Here is a 26,768-nt window from a genome sequence, read left to right on the forward strand (position 1 = left end):
CATAGCTTAAATAAGAAACAATAGCTTATAAATGAAAAAAAAATTGTATTACATCATCCATAATCAACAAATTGATGAAGAAATGAAGGAAAAAAACGATAAAGAGAGGCATAAGGAGAAAAATAAAACACTATAATAATAAGTCAAGTACATACAAATCAAACAACAAAATAGTAAAATATAACAAATTAAGAACCAATAAATCAATCAATCAACCTTCACAACACCCTTCAAAAACCATAAAAGGGCATCAAAATGCTCTATATTGCACCAAAGTAAGAGGACAAATGTTGGGCTCCACCAAATGCTCTTTGCCTACTCACTACTCCGTGATGAAGGTCCTCCAACCTTTGTCACCTCCGATCGTGGTGTTGATTTAAATCATTGAACTGATGCAAATAAAGGAATCTTTTGTCGCCAGGAATCGTTGAAATCTTCTTATTAGTCGTTAATAAATGCTTTTTTTGGTATGAATGCAACATAATTTTTTGTATAAAATTCTTTGTTAATCAAAACAATTGAGGGTGTATTATTTGTCATTTTGCCTTAACAATATACTTCATGAAGATTACTTTTCATTTAAGCAATTCGTTGGTGGTGTCCCCTTACATGGTGCATTTCAACATGACTCCCTAGTCCATAACAAAAAAAAAAAAAAAACATTAACCAAACATACTAGTATCTAACCAATGGGAGTGATTGTGACTTTGTCAAAATATGGTGTGGTGTAGTTATTACCACAACATAAGGATACATTCACCTAACCACCAATGAAATCACACATCCTCTCATCATCAAGATCAAACCATGATCTCCAGTAAACTTTCTTCACTTAATTGATGGAGTATGTGCTCATTTTCTAACAAATCAACACATGTTCATGTATATGCGACAACACACTTGTATTATCTTTATATTATCCCTTTTGAATTCTCTATGTGAAAATCAACCGAAACCAACACGTGTATGGGCTTTAATTCATAGTATCAAGAAAAATCATAATTGGTCATAAATAAGGCATAACCACATTCATGCAACTTCCCACTTAGATCCATTCATTAAGTTATTTAATTAAAACCCCAATATTATTAAACTTCCACCTTTCAACCTTTTGTAGATATTAACTCCACATATGAAGATCAACTTAAGCCAACATATGTCCGAACTTTAAGCCACAATATCAACACATAAATCATCTTTGATTGTAAATAAGACATTATTATAATCATGTAACTTTTCACTTAGATCCAACTATTAAGTTATTTGATTAAAGTCTTAATTTTATTAAACTTTCATTCTTCAATCTTTAAGTAACCTATTGGTGATGCCTTCTTATATGTTTGAAGCAATGTGTTCTTAACACTTAATCGAAATCATAAATGATTATTTTAGCCTAAAACTAATAGTTTTATTGATTTCCAAATTTATTTTAAAACATTTATAAGATGTTCTAACCTTGTTTTTTTACAAAAATTTTAAAATACCACAAAGTTTATCATTTTCTAAATTTCCTAAAACTTTGAAGTGTGAAATAACCATTTTACCCACAGATTATTTATTTTGAACAGAATGTTTATAATTAATTTATTTTAAGTTCCAAAACGGTTTTCTCTTTAAATTAGACCCAATTAAACTCATTATAACTAAAATTAATTATTTTCATTATGATTTTAATTTAATTTAACTTGATTATTTTTTAATTTACAAAATGATCAAAATAACTTATTTTTTAAGATCATTTTACAGACTTCTAAACTATATTCTAAAAGATTTATAAGATTTTTTTAATTTGATTCTTTTGCGAAAATTCTAAAAGATAACGAAATTCCAAAGTTAATACTTTTATGCATTGGACAAAGATAGTGTTTTACAATAACAATACAAAGCCACAGTTGAAATTGAAAGTTGAGACTTGAAACCGTTTTTACACAATCTGTCACGGATATTATGGAGGGCAACAGTGGCGCGTCCTAAGACCTCTTTATTTTCGGAAGATTTTTTTTCCTAAACGCCGTTCTTCTTTCCATTTTCTCCATTTTTTCTTCCTCCATCTGCATTCTCTTTCGCTCGACAAACCCTAGCGATTTGATGCTGTGCGATGCGACTCGCTGAGTTGAACCGGATAAAGATCTGAGTCGCGGTGATCGGTTCGACGCGCTCATGGGTGCTGCGGGCTCCAAGCTCGAGAAGGCTCTCGGCGACCAATTCCCCGAAGGAGAGCGTTACTTTGGCCTCGAGAATTTTGGCAATACTTGTTACTGCAACAGCGTTTTGCAGGTCTTCATCACCAATCCTTTTCACTCATTTAACCGATTTCGAATTCGATCCTATTATTTCGAAATTGCAGATTAATTAATTGCTTTGGTTGTTTTTGTGGTTCTCTCTGGTCATTCTGATAGTTGATTATTACTTGTGAATTTGTGAGGAAAAAATATGGCCGTTAAAGAAGGTCAATGCGCTTAGCTTTTTTTTTTTTTTAATTTGCCACGGGAATTTTTTTTAATGAAAATAAGAAAATACGGAGAAACTAAAAAATGGCTTGTCATTTTCTTTTGGGTATTGCATTAATGTATATTCTTTATTTTTCTTGTCTTTAAGTTGAATGAGGTCTGCTCAATAAATAGCAGAAGTAATTGTGATTTCTGATTATTGGAAAGAATACTGAAACATTAATGTCAGCTTATCGGTCATTCAGAATGTCATGGAATTTGTCTTACCTTTCAGCTGTGTAAAGAGTACTTCTAATCCTGATGAATTATGTTTGGACATCAGAAGTCTGTCAAATAGTGTTAACAATGGTGGAAGGCCAAAATTCGGCCATATAAACGCACCATTGTGGTCAATGGCTCTGCCATGGCGGGCCTCCCTTCTCAAATTGCCTATGGCGGTTGGCAAAAAATCTGCCATTGCAGCCATGGTGCCACCATTTAACGACACTTCTGTCACGTATACTAGTTTGGAATTTGAACAACTTCTAAAAGTTTTTATAGTTTTTCACTAACAAGTTACTCCTTTTTTCTCTATTATGCAGGCACTATACTTCTGTGTTCCATTTCGAGAACAATTGCTAGAATATTATGCAAATAACAAAAGCATAACAGATGCAGAGGAAAATCTTTTGACTTGCCTAGCCGACTTATTTTCACAGGTAACGAGTCTTATAATTTGGAAAATTCTCTGTTTTCCTTTCATGAGACCTCTCCATGGTTCATACTTTATTGAGTCAAGCATGATTTGCTGTTAGAGTTTGTGTTATTTTCGCTAATTTTATTAATGTACATATTACATACATGTGTTGGTGTTACTTGCACGAATGACAAAGCCAATGAGGTCAGAACCCAATCCTCCAGGTTAATGACTGCATAACCACTCTCATAACAATTAATATTCATTCCAGAAATTATACAAAAAATATGCAAGAATGGGAGAACATTTATCATGTTAACCCCACCCCAATTGAAAAATAGAATGGAGTCATTTGCAAATGATAGGCAAAAACCTTACATTCATTTAGACCCCATTCTCAGGACTCTATTCCTACTGTTGTTTATCATTCTGCTTAAGACGAAATCCACTGTGATTGTGAAAAGGACAGGACTAGGGGTCACCATGCCTCCCTCTCCATAGACATCCAAAGTCATTGTTTTGTTCACTGTTGACCACCATTGAAACATCACATATTGGAGCTGGGTAAACTCCCGTAATTCATTAATTCATTCCATCCATGGACTGTCAGAGCCATTTTCTCTAAAAGCAAAGAAATTCCATACCCTTTATCTTCCCAAAAGTCAAAATCAATCTTAAACACTAGGCAATTTCCTTTTCTACTTCTAATATCTTAAATTATTCTAGTTCTGGTGGTCTGGCTATAACATGAAAATAATTTGTTGTATAACATTATGGCGATGCCTGATCCGTATAACTGATCAAACCCAGTGGAAAAAGACTTGGTTATTGCTGTTGTTAAAGAAACATGAATTTGTAATATATAGATCTACTTTTTAGCATGGTTATTGCTTCAGTCATTCTTAAGAGAATATTGTTTGGTTTATTATGTTGATCACTTGATCTAAAAATCTGGTTAAGTTTATCAAAAGTTCAAAACACGACTACCTATTCATGTGCCTAAATTTTGTTTCCCTAGTTAACATTTATGTTTCTTTCTGTTAGCTGTTGTACATTCCCCTTTGCCGTTTTTCTTTGAGATTTGAGAGACTGGAGACAGTGATTGCATGCTTGCCCGGATATGCATCTGCCATTACTTGTCTTTGAGAAATTGCTTCAAATTATTTATGGTGTGTTTTATTATAAGTACCTGTGTTTTATTGTTTTGTCTATTTTCCCTCTTTGTGGTTTTCCTTTGAGATATAAGAATTTGGCAGAGGTGATAAACTGCTTCAAAATATCTACACTATACCAATTTATTGCCTCAAATTTCCAGTTAATGCATTTATGACTTACCTGCTTATTTCTTTCTTTTATGGTTTTAGGTTAACCTATAGTATTTCTTTTGGTATAGATAAGTTCCCAGAAGAAGAAAACAGGTGTCATTGCTCCCAAACGATTTGTACAAAGGTTGAAAAAACAGAACGAACTCTTCCGTAGCTATATGCACCAGGTATGTGTATAATCTTCAAACTGTCAAGAATGAGCACAGAAGTCAGAAGGTTATGATTCTAGAAACTATAACTTAGTTTCTTTTGACAGTAAAAAATAGGTTTGCAATGACATTTTTTTGTCTATAATGAAAGAATAAAAGGCTCAAAGTCCAAAAAGAAAGAGGGAAACCAAAATAATTAAGTGACATGATGAAAAGGACAAGGTTTAGATTTAGTTGATCAAGAGGGTCCCAATTTGGTACAACTTGACTCCTTGAGCTGGCACAATGGTATTATGTATTATAAACTTCCAATTGTAATCGTGCTCCTGTATTTACCTTGATTGTTTATTTATGCTTTGAACTTGTGATTGGAAACTTGTGTTTTTTTATGTTTTGAACTTGTTAAAGTGTTAGATACTTGTATTATAGTCTTTTGAAACTTGGAGCATGAACTACATACTTATCAACTACTGACCTTGATCTAGTTGATGATCCAGTTGAGTTTACTAACGTTGGGTATCTCAAATTGTTTAAGTTTAGGCCTTTCCTTATTTATAAATGCATTGTTAATTCTGTTTGCTAGACTTTGTGTACTGTTTATAGCATGATGTCACTTACGCATCTAGTTTTTTGCTTTTGAAAGAAAAGAATATACCTTTTTAAGATTAAAAAACAATATTGTCATTGTGATTCTTTTCATTTTTGGTAGGATGCCCATGAATTCTTGAACTTTTTGTTAAATGAACTTGTTGACATTCTGGAGAAAGAGGCCCAGGCTGCAAAAAATGATCAAGAGACTTCACCACCTTCTGAAAAGGCTGCAAATGGACCTAAGAATAGTCTAGCCAATGGTGCTAAAAAGGAGCCTTTAGTTACTTGGGTGCACAAAAATTTTCAGGTGACCTTGACCTACCAATTTAAGGTCTTTATTTTAGCATGCTGTGTTAAAGTTAAGAATTTGGACGCAAGGTACAAGGTATTATTGAGAGAATTCTGGAATTGAACCATAATATGTAATACAGAGGCCTTTGCCCTGCCAAGTAGTCACCTCCTTCAAACAACTCCAGCAATTAACATGCACACTCCCCTCTGAAATCTGTCACACATCCTGTTTATGAAATACATGCATAACTCTCATATAACAGCAAATAACTGTTCTACAGTTACTGAACACTCAACAACTGTCATGCAACCCTGCATAACTGTCATATTGTGTTGCTTGCAGCAAAGCTTGGAGTACCTATAAATTGTGAACTTTGTATTGGATTAAATCTGTTGCACTCTCCACTTATTTTTAGGAATCTCATTATTGTAAATTGCTCTGGTCAGGGAATACTCACCAACGAGACCAGGTGCTTGCGATGTGAAACTGTAACAGCTAGGGATGAAACATTTTTTGACTTAAGCCTTGATATTGAACAAAATAGTTCAATTACAAGTTGCTTGAAAAATTTCAGTTCAACGGAGACATTGAATGCTGAAGACAAATTTTTTTGTGACAAGTGCTGCAGGTATATAGAGTTTATTCCTAACTTTGATTTTATAGTTACTTGAATACTTTCGTGGCATCAGCTGTTACCTGGCTTCTTGAGGTTTACTTGAAAGTAAAGGGTCAGTTCAACCATTTTGAATAATGTGCGTTGCTGAACTATTCTATTGCTTGTTCAAGTGACAATTTTTGTGTGTGATGATGCAGACATATCAAATGACTTCAATTATGTATTATTTGTTGGCAATTTGTTATTCTTTTTAATTAAAAATAGATTGCTATCTTAGTTTATTACTAATAGTATCACTATGATGTTTTGTTTCTGGGTAGTGACTATATAGCATTATAGTTGTTAGCTAATGTTTTCACCATTCATCGGTTATTGTTCTTTTTTTTTTTTATCTGATATCTGGACGAGTTTTGATTGCTGTCAGTGCAGCGATAAAATACCCATGCAATCTCATCTGTTTTACTGGTCTGATAATCAAGATGTGAACTTTCATTGTTATCAGTTTGCAAGAAGCTCAGAAGCGAATGAAGATAAAGAAACCACCTCATGTGTTGGTCATCCACCTTAAGCGGTTTAAATACATTGAACAACTGGGTCGCTACAAGAAGCTGTCTTACCGGGTTGTCTTCCCTCTTGAGCTGAAATTGAGTGATACTGCTGAAGATGCAGATATTGAGTATTCTCTATTTGCAGTAGTTGTCCATGTTGGGAGTGGGCCCAACCACGGGCATTATGTAAGCCTTGTGAAAAGCCATAACCACTGGTTATTTTTTGACGACGAAAATGTTGAGATGATTGATGAGTCTGCTGTTCAGACATTCTTTGGGTCTTCGCAAGAATATTCCAGCAATACAGACCATGGTTACATTTTATTCTATGAGAGCATTGGCTCTGGTAACAGGAACTAGACGGAGGAGCCTTTGAGTTTTAGATACTTGAATCAGTTGGACTTGTCTTTTTTATCTGTTTAATTATTAATTATTTTTTCCGGTTTTATTCAACCTGCTTGAGTAGTTGTTATACATCAATGAGAGGATACGGGTTGTGAAAATGTATACTTAGTGGTCGGCATGTACAGTGGATAGCGGAAGCACTGTCCTTTTTCCCCTTATTTTTTTGTTACAATAAGAGCAGTGTATATGGTTTAAGAATTTCACCGACAGTACATTCACGATGTTAACTGTTAAGTGTTAAATCAATAGAAACACAATGCAATGGCAGAGTCACTAGTAAATTATGGTGTTTTCATCTACATTCTGGTATACAAGAGCTTCTTGGTGGTTTAGTCTGATAATTAGTATTAAGTTTTACAAGTTAGGTTTCTGTATGGCTATCTCACCATAATTCCTCTCAACTTTACACATTCTAATGTGTGATTTATGGTTAAAATTTAGATACGCATGTTGAATTACGTATATGGTTTAAAATTGAGTCCTATAATATTTAATCCAAAACCTGAAGTCCAATGGTAAACAATTTAAGCATGTTTGGGACAATAATCTAAAATTTCCACTGTTTTTTTAGAAAATACTTTGTTTCCAAAATAGGTTAGATGTTTTAGGATCCAAACTTAAATTTAGAAAAGTTTTTCTTTTGAAAAAATAATTGTTTTTATGAAGCTGAAGTTTGTAACTTATAATTCTTTTTCAACAATTTCTTTTTCCTTTCAGTTGTTTTATACTATTTTATTATGTAAAAAATGATCTTTTGTTGCATCCAAACGAAATTAATAATTTTCAAATCATTTTCAACAAATTTATCCAGACAAAATTTGATTATGATTATAATTAATTATAAGAATGATTAATTACATATATGATTGATTATTGAAATAATTTAATTTTTTACGGTTGTCCCAAACATACCCTTATTTTTGCATAAAAAATGTACTCGCTCCGAATTCTTTTTGATAGAATGTTAAAGAGCGGCAATACCATATAGTATTTCAAAGATTTTAATAAGGGTCTTGTTTTTTTTAGGGAAACAAACTGAAGCCATTTCATTAGTAATTAAAGAGTGAATACAATGAAGAATACTCATAAAAGAAGTGGAACAAGGATGAGAGATAGCAGCCCGTGTCAAGGCATGAGTCATCATGTTGGCTTATCTCCAACAAACTTTACACTAAAGTTTTCACTTTTCATGACTAGAAATAATATGCTTGCACTGTCTGATAATTGTCCCAAATGCAGAAAGATCAGCATTAGCAGAATGAAGTTGCTCGACCACAACTTTGCAGTCCACTTCAAAAATGACCAAAATCTTGTTAATTTATTGATTTAAGATGTTAATAAATAAGTTATTTTTATCTAAAATCATGGTGTTAGTGTTTATATAAAAAAAATTCACTGTTTATTTCTTTCTTAACTAAAATCTTGAGAAAATAAGGTTTTTCCTTTTAATAATTGGCAGGCATAGAGACCAAAACCAAAAAGGTTTCCGGCCATAGCTTCCGCATTGCACTATGGTATTTGTTGGAGGTAACAATGGTCTTTCCCAAGAGATCAATAGTTTTTATTTTTATTGGAAAATATTAATTTGTTAAAATGTTAAGATTATATTAACAGATGGATCAAATCTGTGACCTTCTTGCTCATTTATGCTCTCTTAATCATTCAACCCATCGAGATATCAACAAACTGAGATTGTATTTGCATGGCTATGGTGGCATAGTCTCGTGGTATTTGTGTTAGGCTGTAAATCATATATTGCTCTTTTTATTGTAGGAAGTACGAAATTGGGTATCTATTATCTAGCACGGAATCCCTGTTTCTCTAACTGTTTTTTTCCGAGTAGGTGGGTGGGTGGGGTCCAGAAGAGAAGAGCATCGAAGCCTTGAACAACTGGCTTCATAATTACATTAAAGCTTTCTGTTTTTTGTAAATATCACACTAATCTGCACTGCACGTTTTAATGTCTGGCATTGGCAGGGGGTGAGTGAAGTCTGTTTATTTTGAGCTGCAAGAATAGTAATGATATTTGAATTAAAATTTAATCCACATGTTATACTTTTATAGTTTTATTAGACTGTTGCTGTGTATAGCACTCTCTTCTCTCTTTAGTTATAAGATTTGTTGTGCAAATTGTTGTGAAAATAACATTTCTCATTAATCAATTCCACGGCCAAAACAAGGAGGCAGAACTATCTTCTGGTTTCTGATATATTGCCGTGTAAAAAAAACACGATTTAAAAGAGGATTTATTATTTTAATACATGAGTTTCTTGGGATCTGAGTAACAACATTCAATTCAACAGTCTATGTCTATGGTATTGATTTGCTGCCTCGGATACTGAACCGTTGACTTCACCTTGCAACCTTTCCTATGTTATGTTTGATTCTGCTCTCTTTTTCGAGCACATATCTTGTAACAGTGTCCTCACTCCTCACTGATTGTTCGTTTGCACAGAAAGATAGTGGAAGTGAAGAGAAATGAACAGTACAATTTACTTTAATTCAAAAATTGTATTTCAATTTATTTTCCATTCCCTTTAAATCCCACCAAACCATTGTATTTTTGGAGGTAGAATTGGATAAATTAGGACCGATTCATCCTTAGGAATATGCAACTAGAACAACATTTAATTTAATTAAAACTTAAAACTATATTGATTGCGTTAGTTAAATGAGAAAGCCTTTTACTTCACCCTTGAAAAGTGTAAGACACAAGGAAACGAGTCTCACAGATCACAAATAACAATTTTATTCATATTCAAAGTCTTAAGCTGTTAAGCCACGTCCATTATAATAACTATGGATCAGAAAGGTTTCTGCATTCCCCTGAATTATATATTTCAGCTTAGCTACTCGAATCTATGGTCAGGTACAACAAAAGTCCTGATTCAGCAGAGAATATGCTGCATAAAAAATAAAGCCACAACGCATAAGCAAGCAAACCAACATGTTGTATTTTAATTATATCATTTGGTTTCCAATATCATGTTAATATTTTTCATTTTGTGTAACAGATATTCAATAGGAAAATGTAACAATATAATGAATTTCTGATGTCTATATATATATATATATAAAGACTGACATTATATATAAATATAAATTAAATTCTTAAATTAATCAAGATCTTGAAACATGGCACGGCGGCCCATTATGATCACAGCAAATCTGTATTGCCGGTCAAGCCTTAGCCAACCGACAGATGATGTGGGGAGTTCAAGTTTTGGAGTTGAATTAACTTTTTTTTTTAATGTGAAAATTAAAACTGTAGAAAATTATTTGCATTTGGATTTGTTACTGTTATTATAAAGACATGTTTAAAAAAAAAATTCTAAATATTCATACTACATCTTTTTACTAATTTTCTTATTTTTAAAATATAAAGATATTGATGCTTTTTTAGGCTTTGAAACATTTAATAAATTTAATTTTCCATTTTAGAATTTAATAATTATATATTTTTATCATAAAAAATCTTATATTATTAACTAATAAAAAAAATTTGTTGATGTAACTTTTCAAGTAATGTAATTGAAAATAATAAAATTTATTATATATAATAGTTTGTGATTAAAAATGATAGTGTAAAAATACTTCATATTATCAGCCTAATTTTTTATTTAATGTCTTTTATACAAAATGTAAGAAGATTTATTAGTAAAATTATTAAAAAAATGGTATTAGTATCACTCCTTTTTCCTTTCTCTATTATTGTTTTGCAACACTAATTTAATAATACGAGATCGTACAAAACGGAATGGGCCAAGATTTTAATTTTAATGTATTTATGGAATGGGCCTAAATGTCTGAACGGTGGTTCTGCGAGACTGTAAGCTTGGTAGTGGGCCCGCACCACCACGTCATCGACCTTCACAAATTAAACGCTGTGTCTCTTGTCTCCTCATTAAACTTCTCTCACCTTTACCAAGGGCTTCATCTGAGTACCACTGAGCTCAATGTTTTTAAATAAGATTTTTAATTCAAAATTTTATAAATGAAAAAAATATATAATTATGAGAAGAAATTTGACTAAATATGAACAAAATTTTTCAAAACAGCAATTCGATAGAACTGTCGGAAAAAAAAATGTCTCCCCTTCCCAACAACATCCAATAATTCAAAACGGGCACCCATAACAATATGTAAGTCGCAACTATCGAATTAATTTAGGTGAGACAAATATAATAGGTAGTGAGTTGTTAAGAGATTGAAAAATAAAGATTTTATTATTAATGTCATTTAATTGCATTTTTTAATGAGTATGTTTACAATGTGATTTTAATGAAAGCATCATTAGTTTTTTTACTGAATAACATTAATTATAATCAGATCACAGTTGTTATACAAAATATATTAATTTAATATTAATATCAGTCTAGTTAACATCACTCTTAATATAAAAATGTTCATTTCATAAATACATAAATTAATTAAAAAAATCAACTTTATATTATTATTAATTTCAACCTTAAAGACAGAAAAAACCGTATAAATGTAAGTAGAGTGTCATTTTCTTTATATAATTAAGAAGAAGAAGAATCAAGCAGAGAATCGATCCACGGGCTGGGGATGGAACAGTTACGAAACCCGTGACTCTGTCTTTGTCTCGTTGTCCGTGGCACCCAAGGTAGCTTTTTCGCTTCACAAATCACAAATCACAAATCACAAATCACAAATCACATGCATAACACTCCCTTCCCAACACAACACCAAACGCAACCACATCATTCATCTCTCGTCACCAATTTTGCCCTTTCATATAGAAAAACCAACACACCCCACACTTCAATTTCATTTATTTACCGCTTCTTCTCTCCATCCATATGTCATTCTAATTCTTAATCTTCATTTTGGCCCATAACTTATTAACCGGCCCATTATGTCTTAAAAACTATTCTAACTTTGTTGCTTTTTTACATTTATGATTATGATGATTCTTTTCGGGTTACTTCATCATAGAAATGCTATCCTTTTCAATATGAGTAGAATTCGAGTGGGATCCTAGCATTGTAAATGAAAAAAATTAATATTCAAAAATATTTTTTTAACATGTTTTATATTATTAGTTAAAATTTATTAAAAATAATAGATATTGATAAATTTTACTTTTCATTTAACAAGTTTGTCTTAATTTTTTTTAATAATTTTAATTAATAATAAAATGTATGTAAAACAAATTGTATTAGGAAGAATATTGTTAACATTCCTCTATTTTGTGTTATTAATGCAAAGTATTAATTAAGTATTTCAATGATTAATCTACCTTTTTTATTAACAACATCGTTATTACCTCGATTCGCTGTTTAATCATATTTAAGTTTATCATTCATCTTCAAAAATATATTTTACAAAAATTAAACTCGCATCTTTTATTACAAACTCTGTATAAATTGCCGACGGAACTATACCCATCGGATAATGATTAATCTACCTATTTTATAATTTTTCTATTAACAGATTGAAACTTAGTTCATCTAGAAAAAACGTCATATATTGGTAGATTTATGATTTATGATGATTGTATTTTAGAATGGAGGTAATTTTGAAAAAAGGCAGAAAAGGAAGGGTCATAATGGTCAGGACATGAAATGAAGGTGTGTTAAGTAAGTAGGGTACTTTGCTATTGCCCTTCGTCCTCCGATAGTTATAATATAACCATGTAACGTTCAAATTCTACGCCAATCTCTGTCTCATTCTCTTTCCTCTTTCCTTTTTCCTTAGAAGAATCGAAAACGTCTTCAAAAAACCAAGCCATTATTAATGGCTGTCGATTCCTTCTTCCAGGTAACATTCTTAATCTTCTTCCTTAAGCCTCATTCTCGCTCTCAGTTATGTCTCTAATTAATTAATTCTAACCTGCATTTTGCATTTGGAGTTCATTTTTAGTACTTTTTACGACATGTCGTTTAACCGAATCGGAATCTCAACTCGTGTCGTGTTTTTTTAACAACTTGCTTTTGTTTGGCTGCTACTTACTAAATACTAACTAGTTGAAGAAATCAACGTTTGTGTGAAATGTGGAACAACTTTCCAGCTTTGATGGAAAAGAAAGGTTGGAAAAGTCTCAACGAGAGTCATGTGAGAAAGTGAAACCACACGATTTTGGTTCTGGCTTGCATTAATTACTTTACAGTTTGGAATTCAAGTTGATTTGTGAGGAGTCTTACTTAAGATGCATGGATTGAGCTCTATGCTGTTCAGATCCCGTAAGGTTTAAAGTTCTCACTGTACAACAATGAATTGAAGAGTCACATTGTTTAATGCGTTCTTAATTGAGATTCAGTTGTTTTGTTTTGTTTTTCATCTTTACTTGTGGTTTGGTTGCAGAAAGAACATCAAATTCGGGAGTTTGTGGACGGGAATGGAAACGTAGCTGTCGGTTTGAAGTTGCATAATAAACCAAGTAATGATGGCCTTAACCGACAGTTTCCTCTAGGTAATTGTACTAAATTGGATTACTTACGAATGTTGTAAGTTTTAGAAACTGCTTTAGTTTTTGTGGCTCTTTACACTGTTTTTGTTTTTGTTTTTTTTCCTCCTCTTCAGAGATTCCGCCGATTCTATTTGAAGAGACTTCACTTCCAGCAGGATTGCACGGTTCACATGTTGGTTTTTCTTTTCTCATGCAGAGATCTACTGTTTTTATGGATTTTTCAATTAATTTCTTAGTTTAGGGAATCTTTTGTTTGTGGCTGAATGATGGTAACTGGTATGGTAATGAGTCTATAATGGGGTTTATCTTCTTTAAGTATGTGCTTGTTGAGAGTGGAGATTGGGGAAAACAAAGTATGCAAGTTGGCTTAGTTTCTTGGCATGTTGTTGCTTAGAAACCAAATCAATTTGTGACATTTGGCATTTCAATGTAGAGGGGTCAGAGATGTCAACTAATAGTTTGTATGACTGGAAATTAGAACCATATGATTGAGGAGAGAGGATCAAAGATCTTTGTATGTAATCATGTTTCACATTGATTATTTTGGTATTTTTATCCATCCTGATTTTAAACTGTTGGAGACCTAAGCTTCCATTTAGTTTTGGGTTTTTAGTCACCTTGTTATTTTGGATCAAATGGGAAATGCAAGTCACTGAAACTCCCTTTCTCTAACTGTTGAAAAGAAGGACTAAAGGGACAGATATAAACTCAAATCAAATATTTCTTTCAATATATTACTGGCATTTCTTATTTGAATTTTGAACCACTTGACTGCTTTTATGACATAAGTGGGTTATTTGGAAATAGCTCAAAATGTGTTTTAATAACTAATGCCCTTCCATTTCTTGCAGACTAAAGATGTTTATAGTATTTCAGTGTTGCCTGAGGAAGATGAAAATGCAAATTGCGCTTCACCACTACCTTTCTTGAGCATCTTAGGGGTTCCTAATCAAGTTAAAAGCCCAATGTGCTTAGATGATCCCATAAATTGTCAAAACTGCATTGATTTTCAAATGAAGAATGCGGGTGTGTATTCCCAGTGCATAATTGATATCCCTAGTGTCAATGGAAACTCAGTTTCACCTGAATCCTATGAAGAGGCAGTTGAAGGTTTTAAAACTGGGAACTCACCAACAGTAAGTCTTGTAAACTCATCTTGGCATTTTTTTTTTTAAGATATCGCATAACAAATAACATTAATTAACTTTGGATAGGGTACCCATATAAACTCACACATACATACATTTATGTGTGTGGTGTGTGTTTTATGATACGAGGATTGATATTTTACAATATTGTAGAGTGTACTGTGGAGAGAATCAAGTTTCAAAGCGGGGAAACTTATGCAGAGTCTGGTGAATGTGAGCAATCCAAGAGGTATATCTGCTGTTCTTTGGTACCTTCACATTTTTCAAATCAGATAAACTTATGCATCTTTCTTTTACTGGATATGATAAGATGCTAGGGAGATAATGATTTTCTGAGAGCAATCAAAATAGTTTAGAGCTGAAGAAAGTATTGTCCGATGCAATACAAACAGGTGGCTTGACAAGAGAAATATATGCATGTAACATTTGGATAAATCGTTCTATCCTCTTATGTAACAAGGAACAGAGAACCTGCTACTCTCTGTCATTCAAAAATCTAAACACAATTGAAACATGTTTTTAGCCAATTTGATCATTCTGACTGGTCCTGTAAATCAACTACAAGATTTCAGGTTTGCTTGTCATCTCAAAAGCAAAGCAGTAAAATATAAGTGGGTTTTGTTCTGGCATTGCCTTATGCAATTGAACAAACAAATGAAATACCCTAGTTATGAATAGATATGTTTGCAAAAGGGTATCGTTCAAAATTCAAATTGTCCATCATAATTGTTTTGCTTTCTGTGGTTAATTACTTTGAGAAGTTCATAATCTGGCATACTATATAATTTGATATTTCCTTATCTTTTATCTTACATTACACCCATTTTGTCATGTTCAAACTACCAATTACTCCCTTCTTGTACCTGGACTCTCACTGTTACATTTTTGTGTTCTATAAATGAGTAGGTTGGTGATCTTGATACATTTTTAACTTTCATATTTTGTAACTTGAACAGATAAACCAGTCTCTGAGAAGCTACATGATTTACCGAGTAACAGATGGAGAAAATATAAGCGTGCTGCCTCATTTGATTCCAGAAAAGTTGCTCTTCTGTTTTCAATATTGTAAGTTATAGTATATTGAACTATAAAACTTGACATTTAGAATCACTGATATCCATATGGCCGTACGTATTTATCAAAGTCTTAAATATTTGCCTATCTGACTTTATTATCATTTAATTAAAGGGTTTCATGAACTAGAACTGTGAGCTTAGCGCTAACTAAAATATTTATTTTAGAAGAAAATATGTAAGAAAGTAAACAATGCTGCCTGGTACACACTTTAATAAAATAAAGCACAACTATATGCTAAGATAGATTAATTCAATGATAATTTTAATATATGATGACCAAATTAAGTTCATGCACTAAAATTTGTTAATGGTGTATCTATTCTTATTTTGAATCTGCATGATACATTAGATATCTGTAGCGCTTCATTAAGAAAATACATTAGTTGTAAACTATTTTTTGTTCTTTCTGTATGTTAATGTAAATTGATGTTGACCATAGAAAGATTGACGTTGACTTGCCAAGATTATACCTACTCTTTAAAGCCTAATGAATGATATAAAGAGGGCAATTTGCTACTCAGCATTGCATATCTCATGTGAACTTTGGAGTTTACGAGAAATGTCACTTCTAGAAACGTGAATTGTTTAAGGTAAAAATTTCCCAGTTAGTTGTTTGGCAAATATATACTGAAATTATGGAAACCCCAACCTTAGGAAAAACTAAAAAGCATTAACTAGTAAAATACACTCAAAATCATTCCCGGTCAATGTTACTAGCACTAGGATGTTAGTAACTTGCATAAATTTATAAATCGTTCCTTGACAATTACATCCCTCTCAAAATATTCCTCTTTGAGAAAGCCATCCATAGCCATCATTGACAATACTCACCCCGTAATTGATCACTAGCACAAAGCCTCTCTGCCTCCATGAAGTTTTAAAGCATTCCTATGTCCATGCTAAACATTAGGGGGGACAAGAGTCTTACATCAAGTTTTAGGTGTTATGTTTATGCATGGCTTCAGAGCGACTGGTCTACTCGGTTGAGTGTCTGTGTTTTCCATCCTTCCAAGCTTTGATTTGTCATATAAAAATGCTTATAATATGGAAAGTAATGTATGTATTCATTTATCTAAGGACAGGATACCTTTAAGGCAACTATAGAAGGTGTAGAACTGGCTTCCCTGTCTAATACAACAATTCGATTTGTATTCAAAGTACTTTTGTTAAACATTTGCTGAGCTCCAACTGGAGATCTTATGCCTTTTCTTAAATAATTACCAAGTGATACTGATTTTTTCTGTTGTCTATATTTGGCATTTTATTTTTCAGTTGGGGCTTTTCTCATTCATTTGATATTTAATTTAACCATTTGCTAAATTGATCGATTACCCTGCAGGTCAAGTTTCGGAACATTGGTATTGATATATCTGACATTGAGAGTGAGGCAGAGGGCTGATGGGTTTGCTCTTATTTGAAGTTCCAATCTTTGACACCTTCTGTTTTTAGATTTCCGCTATGTTTGTTTAATTTAAGCTTTCCCCTTGAATTGTAATTGAGCTCCTTGTGGTGTTGAAGATGGAATCTAGGAAATGTTACTTGGCACAAAATATAGTCGCGTTTGTCTTAAAACTCCCTATGTTTATTAAATTATCTGCCAAAATCATATATCAGTTCAATCTAATGATTAAGCCGAGAGAGCCAAACTAAGACATTAAATGGAAATGTACCAAACAAAGACGATTAGATGGAGTGAAGATGCAGAAGGGAATGAACGTTGTGGAGTGGTTGTGATCATATTTTTGTAATCCTTCAGAGTCAATTATGGAAGCCATAAAGATAGAATAACTGATCTCATTGTGAGAAACCAAGATTTTGTCTAATACAATTTGTATCTATGTTCATAGTTCAAAAAGTTCTAGAACTTTGTCTGAATCGAACAGATCTATATTTGTTATATAAGCAGTTTTGACAGGTCGTGTTTCTGCAATCAAGTATGATATCATTGTCTAAAAAGGCCAAATGAACTATTGGCTTTTTTATCTTATGTTTATGGTTCAATTTGATGTTTTATTTTTTAAAATGTTACATATCATCTTTTATCTTATTTTTTTTAGTTTTAGTATTTTTATCTTTTAATAATTTATTATATATATTTTTTTGTTCAATTTAATCCTTCAATTCATTTGAGTTTAACATTGTTAATTATTTAAGAATGATTTTTTTTTTGTTAAAATGAAGGGGAGGGAAAGGAGAGAAAATTGAATAAAAAAGTTAAATTTTAAATTATTAACAACATTAATCTTAAATAGACTGAAAAGTCAAATTGAACAAAAAAAACTTATCAAACTTGATACTTTTTAAAAAGATAAATAAGTAAGCTGAATAAAGAAATAAAAAAGGACCAAAAAAGTCATCCGAAAATACTTCCAACAAAGCTCCAGTTTAAATCCTTTTATCTTAACTAGTAGTAAGTTAAAAATCGGTGATGCCTCCTTCACGTCATCCAGTAAATAAATTTTTATACAAGTATATAACCTGCAAGTGCATTCTTACATAAAGGGACTAACTATAAAATGAAACAGATGAATACCATTTTTTTTTTATCTTACATAAAAAACTATTACTGCAAACCCCTCTCCCCCAACTAAACACTGACGAGCATTGGTATGAAAGCATGTCTACCTCAGCTGCATCTTTCCGTTTAGTAGCCAATTCCATGACCGTGCTTACTGAAACACTTATATTGGCTTGTTATGAATAGCCTTTCTTTAGCAAGAGCAACCTCCTCCTTGCTGCTCTGCCTGGGATGAATTCACGGTGGGTTTTAAATTTACATCAACCATGTCTTCCTGTTTTGTAGAAGAAAGTGTTTCCATCCCTGGCAAGGCTGCAGCAATCTTGCGAAATAAAGGCTGCAATTTTGGATTCACATGAGACATAACACGAACATGAACATGATAAACTTGTAAAAGACAGAGATGGCCAGGAATCCTGAATGGTATATATTGACTATATATCCTTTGTAAAAGCAGTAGGCAGCCATTCCAGGTTTTTCAAGATTTATATGATAAATAACAGACATCAGAATTCAAAAGCATGTTGTTAGACTTAAGTTTGCTTAACAAATGAACAGAATTTTATTTATAACAACTCTGGAATTAACGAATTTGAATTACAGAATTGCTAACATAGGTTACTTCCCTAACAAGGAGTTTCCTCCAACACTGCACAAACAATGAAACACACATCTCCTCAACTGCTCTATTTTCATGTGTTGGATGGACGTTAACAAAATTGATTTTGAAGTGGTATGGTTTATGTTCGAATGTTTTATTTAAAATAAGTTAGGAGTAAAATTCAGTATAAAATTTTGGATTCAACGCAAAAGTTACTCAAAGTGGCTTCAACTCAGAATCAATTCTTGACCCATAATTAATTTTGAATTCTTCTCCAACATGAATTCAAACATGTAAGAATGCATCCAAAATCAATTATGGACTCAGAATCAATTCTCGAATACCAAACCAAACATGCACTATATCTATAAGACTATATTCCACAAATAACTGACAAGTGTAGAAAAAAATTGCCTATTTCTCCCAATAATAAACAATAATTGCCCCCACATGTAGAAAATAACTGCCTATTTCTCCTAATACAGTACTGAACAATAACTACCATATGCAAAAAATAACTGCTTATTAATTATTACCAAACAATAATAGCCACATTTAAAAATATGTCTGTCTCATACATAAATTATACTAACTGCCTTTTATTTTTTCTGACATAATAGCCTATTAGAATTTGACCTATCACATGTTCTGATAAATGAAAAATATACGAGGGAGAACTCGTTAATTTCACCTTAATATTGAAGCCTGCTTTTGCACTGGTTTCTATGAACATGATTCCACTCTCACGGGACTTGGCATCTCCTTCCTCTATAGAAACCTGTCTGTTTAAGTATCAAAATGACATTAGAAGTTGCACCGGAACTTTAAATAGTAATACCACAATAGGAGAAATACAAATATGATGTGCAAACTAACTGGAAACCTCATGCCATATAATATTTTTTTTATTAAGTATGTATAATAAATTTAGCTTTAAATATGTATTTAAAATAACAACTTCAATGTACAATAATTTTAGCACGTCAGTCTGAAATTTGAGTGTTTTATAATCAATTTATTGACAAAAACCAACCACTTCTAACAAAATTATTCAATGGAAAAATTATTCATTTAATCCCTATAGTTACACAAACTTTACCTTTTAATCTCTACACTTAAAAATAATCCTTTTTAGTTCCTATACAAACACTTTCAGATCCCTTTTGGTTCCTGCCTTACAAAATATCAAGGAATAATATTTTCTTTTATCGGCAAATTTTAGTTTGTTAGTTTTGTTAGAAATGTCAATTGAGAGATTCAAACATGTGACCTCTCTCCCCCTTCCTTCTCCCTTCACCCTTCTCCAACCACTAGACCAACCTTATATCTCCAGCAAGGATTAAAAATAATCCGAAAGTGCTAGTACAGAAACCAAAATGGATGATTTTTAAGTGTAAGACTAAAAGTAAAAGTTTGTAAAATTATAGGACCCAATGAGTAATTTTTCCTTATCTAATTAGCCAATTGACATTCTATCCAATAGTCATAGTATCAAAATAGAACTTGAGCAATTACGAATTATTTTTTATGCCAAAAAAAAAAAAAAAAAAAAACTTCATACCCCATTGTCCAGAGGCTCTTCGCTATGCGAAGGTAAGGGGGAGGGATATTGTACGCAGCCTTACCCTTGCATATGCAAAGAGGCTGTTTCCGGATTCGAACTCATGACCAACAAGTCACCAAGACACAACTTTACCGCTGCACCAGGGCTCGCCCTCATTTATGCCAAAAATTTGGAAAAAACAAAACAAAAATTCTTGCAAACAATATGGAAAGTCTCTTCTGAAAATAGATAGAAAACAAATTTTAACACAAAAAAAAGAGAACCAAGTGTAAAAAAAATTCTTGATGAAGATTCTTAGCAAACTTGTTATTTGCTAATAATATAACCTTTAAGAAAAAGATTTTCATTGACTGGATATACAAACTCATTGCTCACCTTTTTTCAACAAGATCAGTTTTATTCCCAACCAATACAATAATAACATCACTGCCTCGTTCTGTACGCACCTCCTCAATCCACTTGTTAGTGTTCAAAAATGATTGCCGGTCTGCATTATAACAGCTTGCTAAGGTTTGAATTTAATGATTACAATTTGATTTTATGTTTCATAGATTAAAATAAAATTAAACACTAAGCACGTCCTATTCCACAAGCAAACATAGAACATAAAGAGAGCATAAGAGAATATACACACAGGTAGGGAGATGAAGTTTGCATAACTATGTAATTCTTTTATGGAAAGTAAGATCAAGACAGTCAGACAAATACCAATCTAAGAATGCATTCATATGCTAGCCTACAAAATCTTTTCTTTTAGTAAAACTAACAAATAACTTCGAAGAACTATGTCGTGAGAAAATCTGTAAAGATCCAGAAAGAACACAGCAAATTAGACAATGAAACTGGCAGTTACAAAAAATGAAAAACAACTAGACTCACTGGCTACATCGTATACAACAACTGCAACAGAAGAATCTCTTATGTAGCTTGGAATGAGACTTCTAAATCTTTCTTGCCCTGCAGTATCCCTGTGAAGTTAAAATATGAAACAATTTTAACATACAAAGAATGGGTTAAAAAAAGTGCCTACACAACAATGTGAAATCTAATATAACTTTTAGAAAACAAAAAAAAACAAATATAAATAGGTCTTGTGGCATGAGTTAAAGAGGAATATGGCCTACCAAAGCTGCAGACGAACTGTTCGATCTTCAAGGTACATTGTTTTTGACAAGAAGTCAATACCAATAGTAGCCTGAAATTTTGATGATCAAGAAATTTGTCAAGACCCTAGCAGGAAAAGGGGGAAGGGAGATGGAAACATTGTGCAAAACAAATTTACGAAGAAGATAATTTTTCATGTTGAGTTACTTTGTATGATAAATTGATAACTATTGACTAATACAATTACAAACAAGTATCATCACATGACGGCAGAATTTTCATAAAATATAATCACCAAAAAAATCTATTCAACTATTCCTAAAATAATATAATAGTTCAAACCTTGAAAAATTTCACAATCACTAATACAAACTCTTCTTCCTACTACACTAATTCAAACCAGATCAGATTCTAGTTCAATGCCTAACGGAAAAAATCTTTCAATCTATCAAAATGAATATATATTACTCCTTGCATCCAGATCAAATTCTTCGGTTAATACTCCAAAGACAACATAAACAAAAATCATTAGTAGAAAACGTATCTCTGAGAGTGCATTGCAAAATATGATACCTATCTCCTCTGATCCTCCTAATTAAGTGCTAATCATGCGCAATAAACACGTCTGAAAAATCACAGCAAAGATCATCACCGGTGGAGCTTATTTCCCAAACGTAACAAAACACAATAAATTACAAATCTATAACATGAACTTTCCACCCGTATTCTCAACGCATAACAGAACAATCACAAAAATGACCAAACAAGTAACACTCTAGTTCTGGCTCAGGTTGATCCACGTAAAATCACACGGAACATATCTAACGTATAACGGAAACGCCTCATCTAATGGCGTGATAAGATGAAATAAGAGATCAACGGACAAAATCAAAACCAAAACAAAACCTAGAGTGATTGAAATGGAATTAGTCAAATTGATAATCGATCAAAGGAAATCTTCGGATGATAACAAAAAATTACAAGAAAAAAAAAGAGAGATCGGTAAGAATAAAATAAAGACCTGATAATTAATGTCGAATTTGTCATACATGAAGCGAGTGATGATGCTGGTTTTGCCGACCGATTGATCGCCTAAGAAAACGAGCTTGTATTTGGCGAGAGGGGACACAGTCGCCATTTTTTATTTTTGGTTTTGTTGTTTGAGAGTGTGAGTAAAACGGAATAGGCTCAGATCTGAACCTGAATCTCTCAAACTTCGAGAGAGCAAAAAACGAAGAGAGGGAGGAAATGTAGTTGACGATGACCAACACCAGTTGCAATTTCAAAGTACAATGCTTTTTATACACGGCGTCAGAAAGCGCCAACCACGATGACTACCACACTCCATTTTTTTGTATTTGACCAATTTCGCCCCCACTTTCTTACAATTTACCCGTATTTACTTCTCATTCATTGCTGACTTTTAACACATTTTAGAAAAGGGTAAAAGAGTCCTTTACAATTACATTTTATTTCTTTCCTTTTCCTTTTACTTTTCTATATGACTAAACTAAAACTAAATTACCTTATTATATTTTTTCTTAAACTTCACCACCCAAACATCACGTTTTCCCTTTGAAATTCACTTGATTTAATATTTTTTATCTTTTTCTTCTCAATTTCATTTATTATCCAGAGTGTTAGTTTGTGGTTTTTTTTATGCATCAAAGTCACCCTTTCTTGGAGAAGTTACACCTTGGAGAAGCGACTACATCATTATTAAATATAACTTTTAAAATAATTATAATAAAAAAAACCCGATTCATTTTAGTTCCTTTGCCAATAATTGTTTGTCCTTGTTAGGTTTTTCAGTACAAAACAGAGACAAAAGTACAGAAACATAAAAAATAAAATAAAAAATACTCAGAGAGAAACTAAAACATAAAAGTTTTAGATATAGGGACTAAAACAAACAGTTGTCCTAGGTATTAGGACCAAAACATGAATTAAACTTTACTTTTATTTAGTTGACATAGTGACTCAAAATTATTGATAGTCTCAAATGCATGTAAAAGAAGACTAGGGATGCTCTTTTGATGTATTCAGAAACTTCAGTATTCAGATTCAACAATAATTGCTGCTTGGCGAGCTTTCAAGTTTGGCGTATAGATTAAGTGGCATATGCTGCAATCTCATAAGAAGGCAGGTGGATCTGTGTCACGAGGAACTATGTTACTTTTCGGATTCTTAATATTGCTTAGGTTTATTAACCAATTCTGGTTTGCGCACTAACATAGTAACATCAGTGACTTATTTTTTTTTATGCTTGGGAAAAGAACGAACAAAACAGGAAAAAGAAAAACTAACTACCCTGGGATACAAGATTCCTATGGAGTCAGCTAATAATGTAGTACATTGATAATCAGAAGGTTCTCACTTTATTTTTTCCATCCAAAAATTACTTGCCATTGAAGGATTGCTCAACAGTAGTAAATGTATTATGCTCTTTGATTGTGCTGAGAAATATTTTGCCTTTTTGTTTGGAAGTGTTAGATCAATCGTTATGCATGTGCAATACACACATATATACTTCCTAAGTACAATCACTTACTTATAGAAGGATTATTTTAGCAAATTATACTTTTTTGGTGTGTTTTAAGGCTTTAAGACAGCCCACACCTCAAAAGATCCCTCCATAGAGGTGCTAAATTTATACCAGTAACCAGCAACTGAACTACTTAGGCGTTGAATTCAAAAAATAAAAATGAAGATTTACTCCATTTAATCCATGAAAGCCAATGCATAAATTACCTCTTTCCGAAGCCTATTAAAATGCCTACTCAAAACTTGTTTTTAAAGGGCTAAAAGAAAGTGTCAATTTAGATTTCCTGCTCTATTTGAATGGGAAGTTAGACACAGTGAAATGCCAAGGAAAATGACACAGTAACCAAACTCAACATTTGAAAGAAAATGTTGCTACAGTTAACCGAATCTGATGTAAAGTATATCAAATATTTTCAGAATTATCAACATATGCAACAACTTGTAATTTTAAATAAATCAAGGTGCACATGAGCCTTATATTATTTTCACAATGATCAACATATGTAACGTATGCACTATGATATGAACCCATGTTAAGGTAACAATGGAATCAAAAGAGCCAAACCATAACTAAATTTCACATTCGCAAATTCAAATGCTTTCACCAAATCAAAGTTGGTGACCCAAATAAGCAAAGGTGCAATTCCTGCTCTATTTGAATGGGAAGTTAGAAACAGTGAAATGCCAAGGAAAATGACACAGGAACCAAACTCAAACATTTAAAAGAAAAATGTTGCTACAGTTAAGCCAATATGGTATAAAGTACATCAAATATTTTCACAATGATCAACATATGCAGCAACTTGTATTTTTAATTTTTAATCAAATATATCAAGGTGCACATGAGCTAAGTGAATTAATATGTAAGGTATGCACTATGATATGAACCTGAGTTAAGGTAAAAAAAAAAATCAAAAAGAGTCAAACCATAACTCAATTTCACATACGCAAATTCAAATGCTTCCTTCACCAAATCAGGTTGCAAATTCTAGCATAACTGTGTCCTGCTCAAACACAGCATCATCATCTCAGAGTCAAAACAATTATTTCATTTTAAAAGAACAAAAGCACTACCACCACCACCACTACTAATGAACAAAAGCCAGTGAAAGAAACCCTTCAAACCATTTTCTATTATCCTCAAATGAGTTAATAACAGCCACTACCTAGTAGAGCCACTAGCAGACCTCATGCTAGACCAGGGAAACTTAGCATTGGAAGCGCCCTCGGGCCGGCCCAAACGGCCATGCTTTTGAGGCCTGAAGGGTGGTTGGGCCTCCTTGCGGTCATGGAGCCAGTGGTGGTGGGCCTCGGTGTGGGCCTCGTGGTCCTGAACGAGGCTGGACTTGGCTTGCTTATTGATCCTCTTCTTGTCCTCATCGATGATTCGGATCGGGTAGAGATCCGGGGAAATGGAGAGAGGGGTTTTGAGGGTGACGTAGGCTTTTTTGTAGTCGGGTTTTGCAATCAACAAGCCACCACGCTTCTTCTTCTTGCCCTCCATGTTGAGCGTTCGGACCTTATCGACATCGAAGCCGTAGAGGGATTGAAGGACGCGCTTGATCTCGATCTTCGTGGCCGAAGGAATGGTCTTGAGAGCGATTTCGTGGATGTTGGTGAAGCTGTTCGGCATCAGAAGCTTTATGGGGAGGTTCGCGAACTGCACCACTCTTCTTCCCAATCTGCTTCCCATAGCTTCAACTCCGCTCAAGGTTTTTCGCCTCTGTTCTTTTACCCTGACCTCAAATACCCGAATTTCCTTTAAGGCCCAGTTTGTAATGTCTCGTAGGCCCGTCTTATGGTTCGGGTTACATGCGTTCTAGATTGGGCTTGGGTTTCATTGGTCTGAGTTCTTCTTTTCTTTGAAGAAAAATTAAAACAAATAAAACAAACCTCTTGTTTTTACGAAGAAGAAAAAAAAAACTAACGTCAATTTTATCCGGATGTTGAATTTATGAAAATTATTTTATAATAAAATTATAATATTTAACAATCAATTTAATATTAAATTATATTTTTTTAGGATTTATTTATAATTAAGTAGTAAAATTTAAAAATCAATATCAGTATGTTCTATCGTCACATTTTTTATATATTTAAAAATTAAATCATAATTTTTATTTTTTAAGGATTAAATTATTATTAATTTATGCATTGAGGGACTAAAATAGTTATTTATCTATAAAAATATCAATGTTTTTCATTTAACTTTCTTTTGTATCTAACTATTCATAGAATTATCTTCCTATCTCTCTCCCCTTTTATTTTTTTTTTCTTTCACTTTTTTTTCTTATTTAAATGTATCATCGACTATGACTATATTGGTCAACACTAACTAAAAATTAAAAAATTAACTGATAGAAAATATCAAAAAAGAAACCTATTAAATATTCAAGGAAAAAAGGTAATAAAAAATAAACTAAAAACTACTAAAAAAAAAATTGTTTACCAAATAATTAAATAAATTGTTTAATTAGTAAAAAAAAAATAAAAATTAGTGGAAACATCTTGTGAAACATACTCATATATTTGACAAAACTAGTTGGTAGTGAAAAGTTAAAATTTGGGTAGAAATCAATTTATATTTGATAAAAGTAGTTAGAAGTTAAATAAAAAATTAATTTATTAAATTATAAGTGTTCGATAAAATTATATAAAGTACCATAAAAATATAAAATGACATAAATTCAATATCATGATTTACTTAAAAAGAATAAAAAATATAAAA

At 32.4% G+C, this 26,768-nt stretch overlaps 4 protein-coding genes across 5 annotated transcripts; 2 read left to right on the forward strand and 2 right to left on the reverse strand.

Moving 5' to 3' along the window:
- The first annotated feature begins 1,901 nt into the window (after nt 1-1,901).
- On the forward strand, nt 1,902-7,351 carry LOC114397724 (ubiquitin carboxyl-terminal hydrolase 4-like). Its single transcript, XM_028359907.1, has 6 exons — nt 1,902-2,277; nt 3,032-3,148; nt 4,520-4,618; nt 5,310-5,498; nt 5,930-6,111; nt 6,602-7,351. Exons 1-6 carry the CDS (start codon nt 2,161-2,163, stop codon nt 7,005-7,007), a joined length of 1,110 nt encoding a protein of 369 aa, XP_028215708.1. The 5' UTR covers nt 1,902-2,160; the 3' UTR covers nt 7,008-7,351.
- A 5,330-nt stretch (nt 7,352-12,681) lies between these two features.
- LOC114394651 lies at nt 12,682-17,639 on the forward strand. Of its 2 annotated transcripts, XM_028356318.1 has the most exons (8): nt 12,709-12,836; nt 13,087-13,263; nt 13,380-13,488; nt 13,599-13,657; nt 14,337-14,621; nt 14,787-14,862; nt 15,590-15,698; nt 17,049-17,639. In XM_028356318.1, the coding sequence occupies exons 2-8, from the start codon at nt 13,225-13,227 to the stop codon at nt 17,125-17,127; spliced, it is 756 nt and encodes a 251-aa protein (XP_028212119.1). In that variant the 5' UTR covers nt 12,709-12,836; nt 13,087-13,224; the 3' UTR covers nt 17,128-17,639. The 2 variants fall into 2 exon arrangements, with proteins under 2 accessions (XP_028212120.1, XP_028212119.1); XM_028356319.1 differs by lacking the exon at nt 13,087-13,263 and having other exon boundaries at nt 12,682-12,836.
- Nucleotides 17,640-18,076: 437 nt separating this feature from the next.
- On the reverse strand, nt 18,077-22,796 carry LOC114396437 (ras-related protein RABH1e-like). Its single transcript, XM_028358415.1, has 6 exons — nt 22,518-22,796; nt 21,517-21,587; nt 21,272-21,360; nt 20,768-20,879; nt 19,520-19,610; nt 18,077-18,564 (listed from the first exon to the last, which is right to left on the reverse strand). Exons 1-6 carry the CDS (start codon nt 22,632-22,634, stop codon nt 18,421-18,423), a joined length of 624 nt encoding a protein of 207 aa, XP_028214216.1. The 5' UTR covers nt 22,635-22,796; the 3' UTR covers nt 18,077-18,420.
- Nucleotides 22,797-24,956: 2,160 nt separating this feature from the next.
- On the reverse strand, nt 24,957-25,792 carry LOC114396438. Its single transcript, XM_028358416.1, has one exon. The coding sequence runs from the start codon at nt 25,731-25,733 to the stop codon at nt 25,203-25,205; it is 531 nt and encodes a 176-aa protein (XP_028214217.1). The 5' UTR covers nt 25,734-25,792; the 3' UTR covers nt 24,957-25,202.
- Nucleotides 25,793-26,768: the final 976 nt, after the last annotated feature.

This window comes from Glycine soja, chromosome 18, assembly GCF_004193775.1.
Source record: "Glycine soja cultivar W05 chromosome 18, ASM419377v2, whole genome shotgun sequence".
Classification (NCBI taxonomy): domain Eukaryota; kingdom Viridiplantae; phylum Streptophyta; class Magnoliopsida; order Fabales; family Fabaceae; genus Glycine; species Glycine soja.

Coding starts and splice junctions, on each gene's coding strand:
- LOC114397724 (XM_028359907.1), top strand. CDS start 2,161: ATGGGTGCTGCGGGCTCCAAGCTCGAGAAGGCTCTCGGCGACCAATTC. Junction 3,149..4,519: donor TAGCCGACTTATTTTCACAG/GTAACGAGTCTT, acceptor CTTTTGGTATAG/ATAAGTTCCCAGAAGAAGAA. Junction 6,112..6,601: donor TTTTGTGACAAGTGCTGCAG/GTATATAGAGTT, acceptor CATTGTTATCAG/TTTGCAAGAAGCTCAGAAGC.
- LOC114394651 (XM_028356318.1), top strand. CDS start 13,225: ATGCATGGATTGAGCTCTATGCTGTTCAGATCCCGTAAG. Junction 13,264..13,379: donor TGCTGTTCAGATCCCGTAAG/GTTTAAAGTTCT, acceptor GTTTGGTTGCAG/AAAGAACATCAAATTCGGGA. Junction 14,863..15,589: donor GAATGTGAGCAATCCAAGAG/GTATATCTGCTG, acceptor TAACTTGAACAG/ATAAACCAGTCTCTGAGAAG.
- LOC114396437 (XM_028358415.1), bottom strand. CDS start 22,634: ATGGCGACTGTGTCCCCTCTCGCCAAATACAAGCTCGTTTTCTTAGGC. Junction 20,880..21,271: donor TGTTGTATACGATGTAGCCA/GTGAGTCTAGTT, acceptor GTTATAATGCAG/ACCGGCAATCATTTTTGAAC. Junction 18,565..19,519: donor AAGCAGGCTTCAATATTAAG/GTGAAATTAACG, acceptor CCAAAATTGCAG/CCTTTATTTCGCAAGATTGC.
- LOC114396438 (XM_028358416.1), bottom strand. CDS start 25,733: ATGGGAAGCAGATTGGGAAGAAGAGTGGTGCAGTTCGCGAACCTCCCC.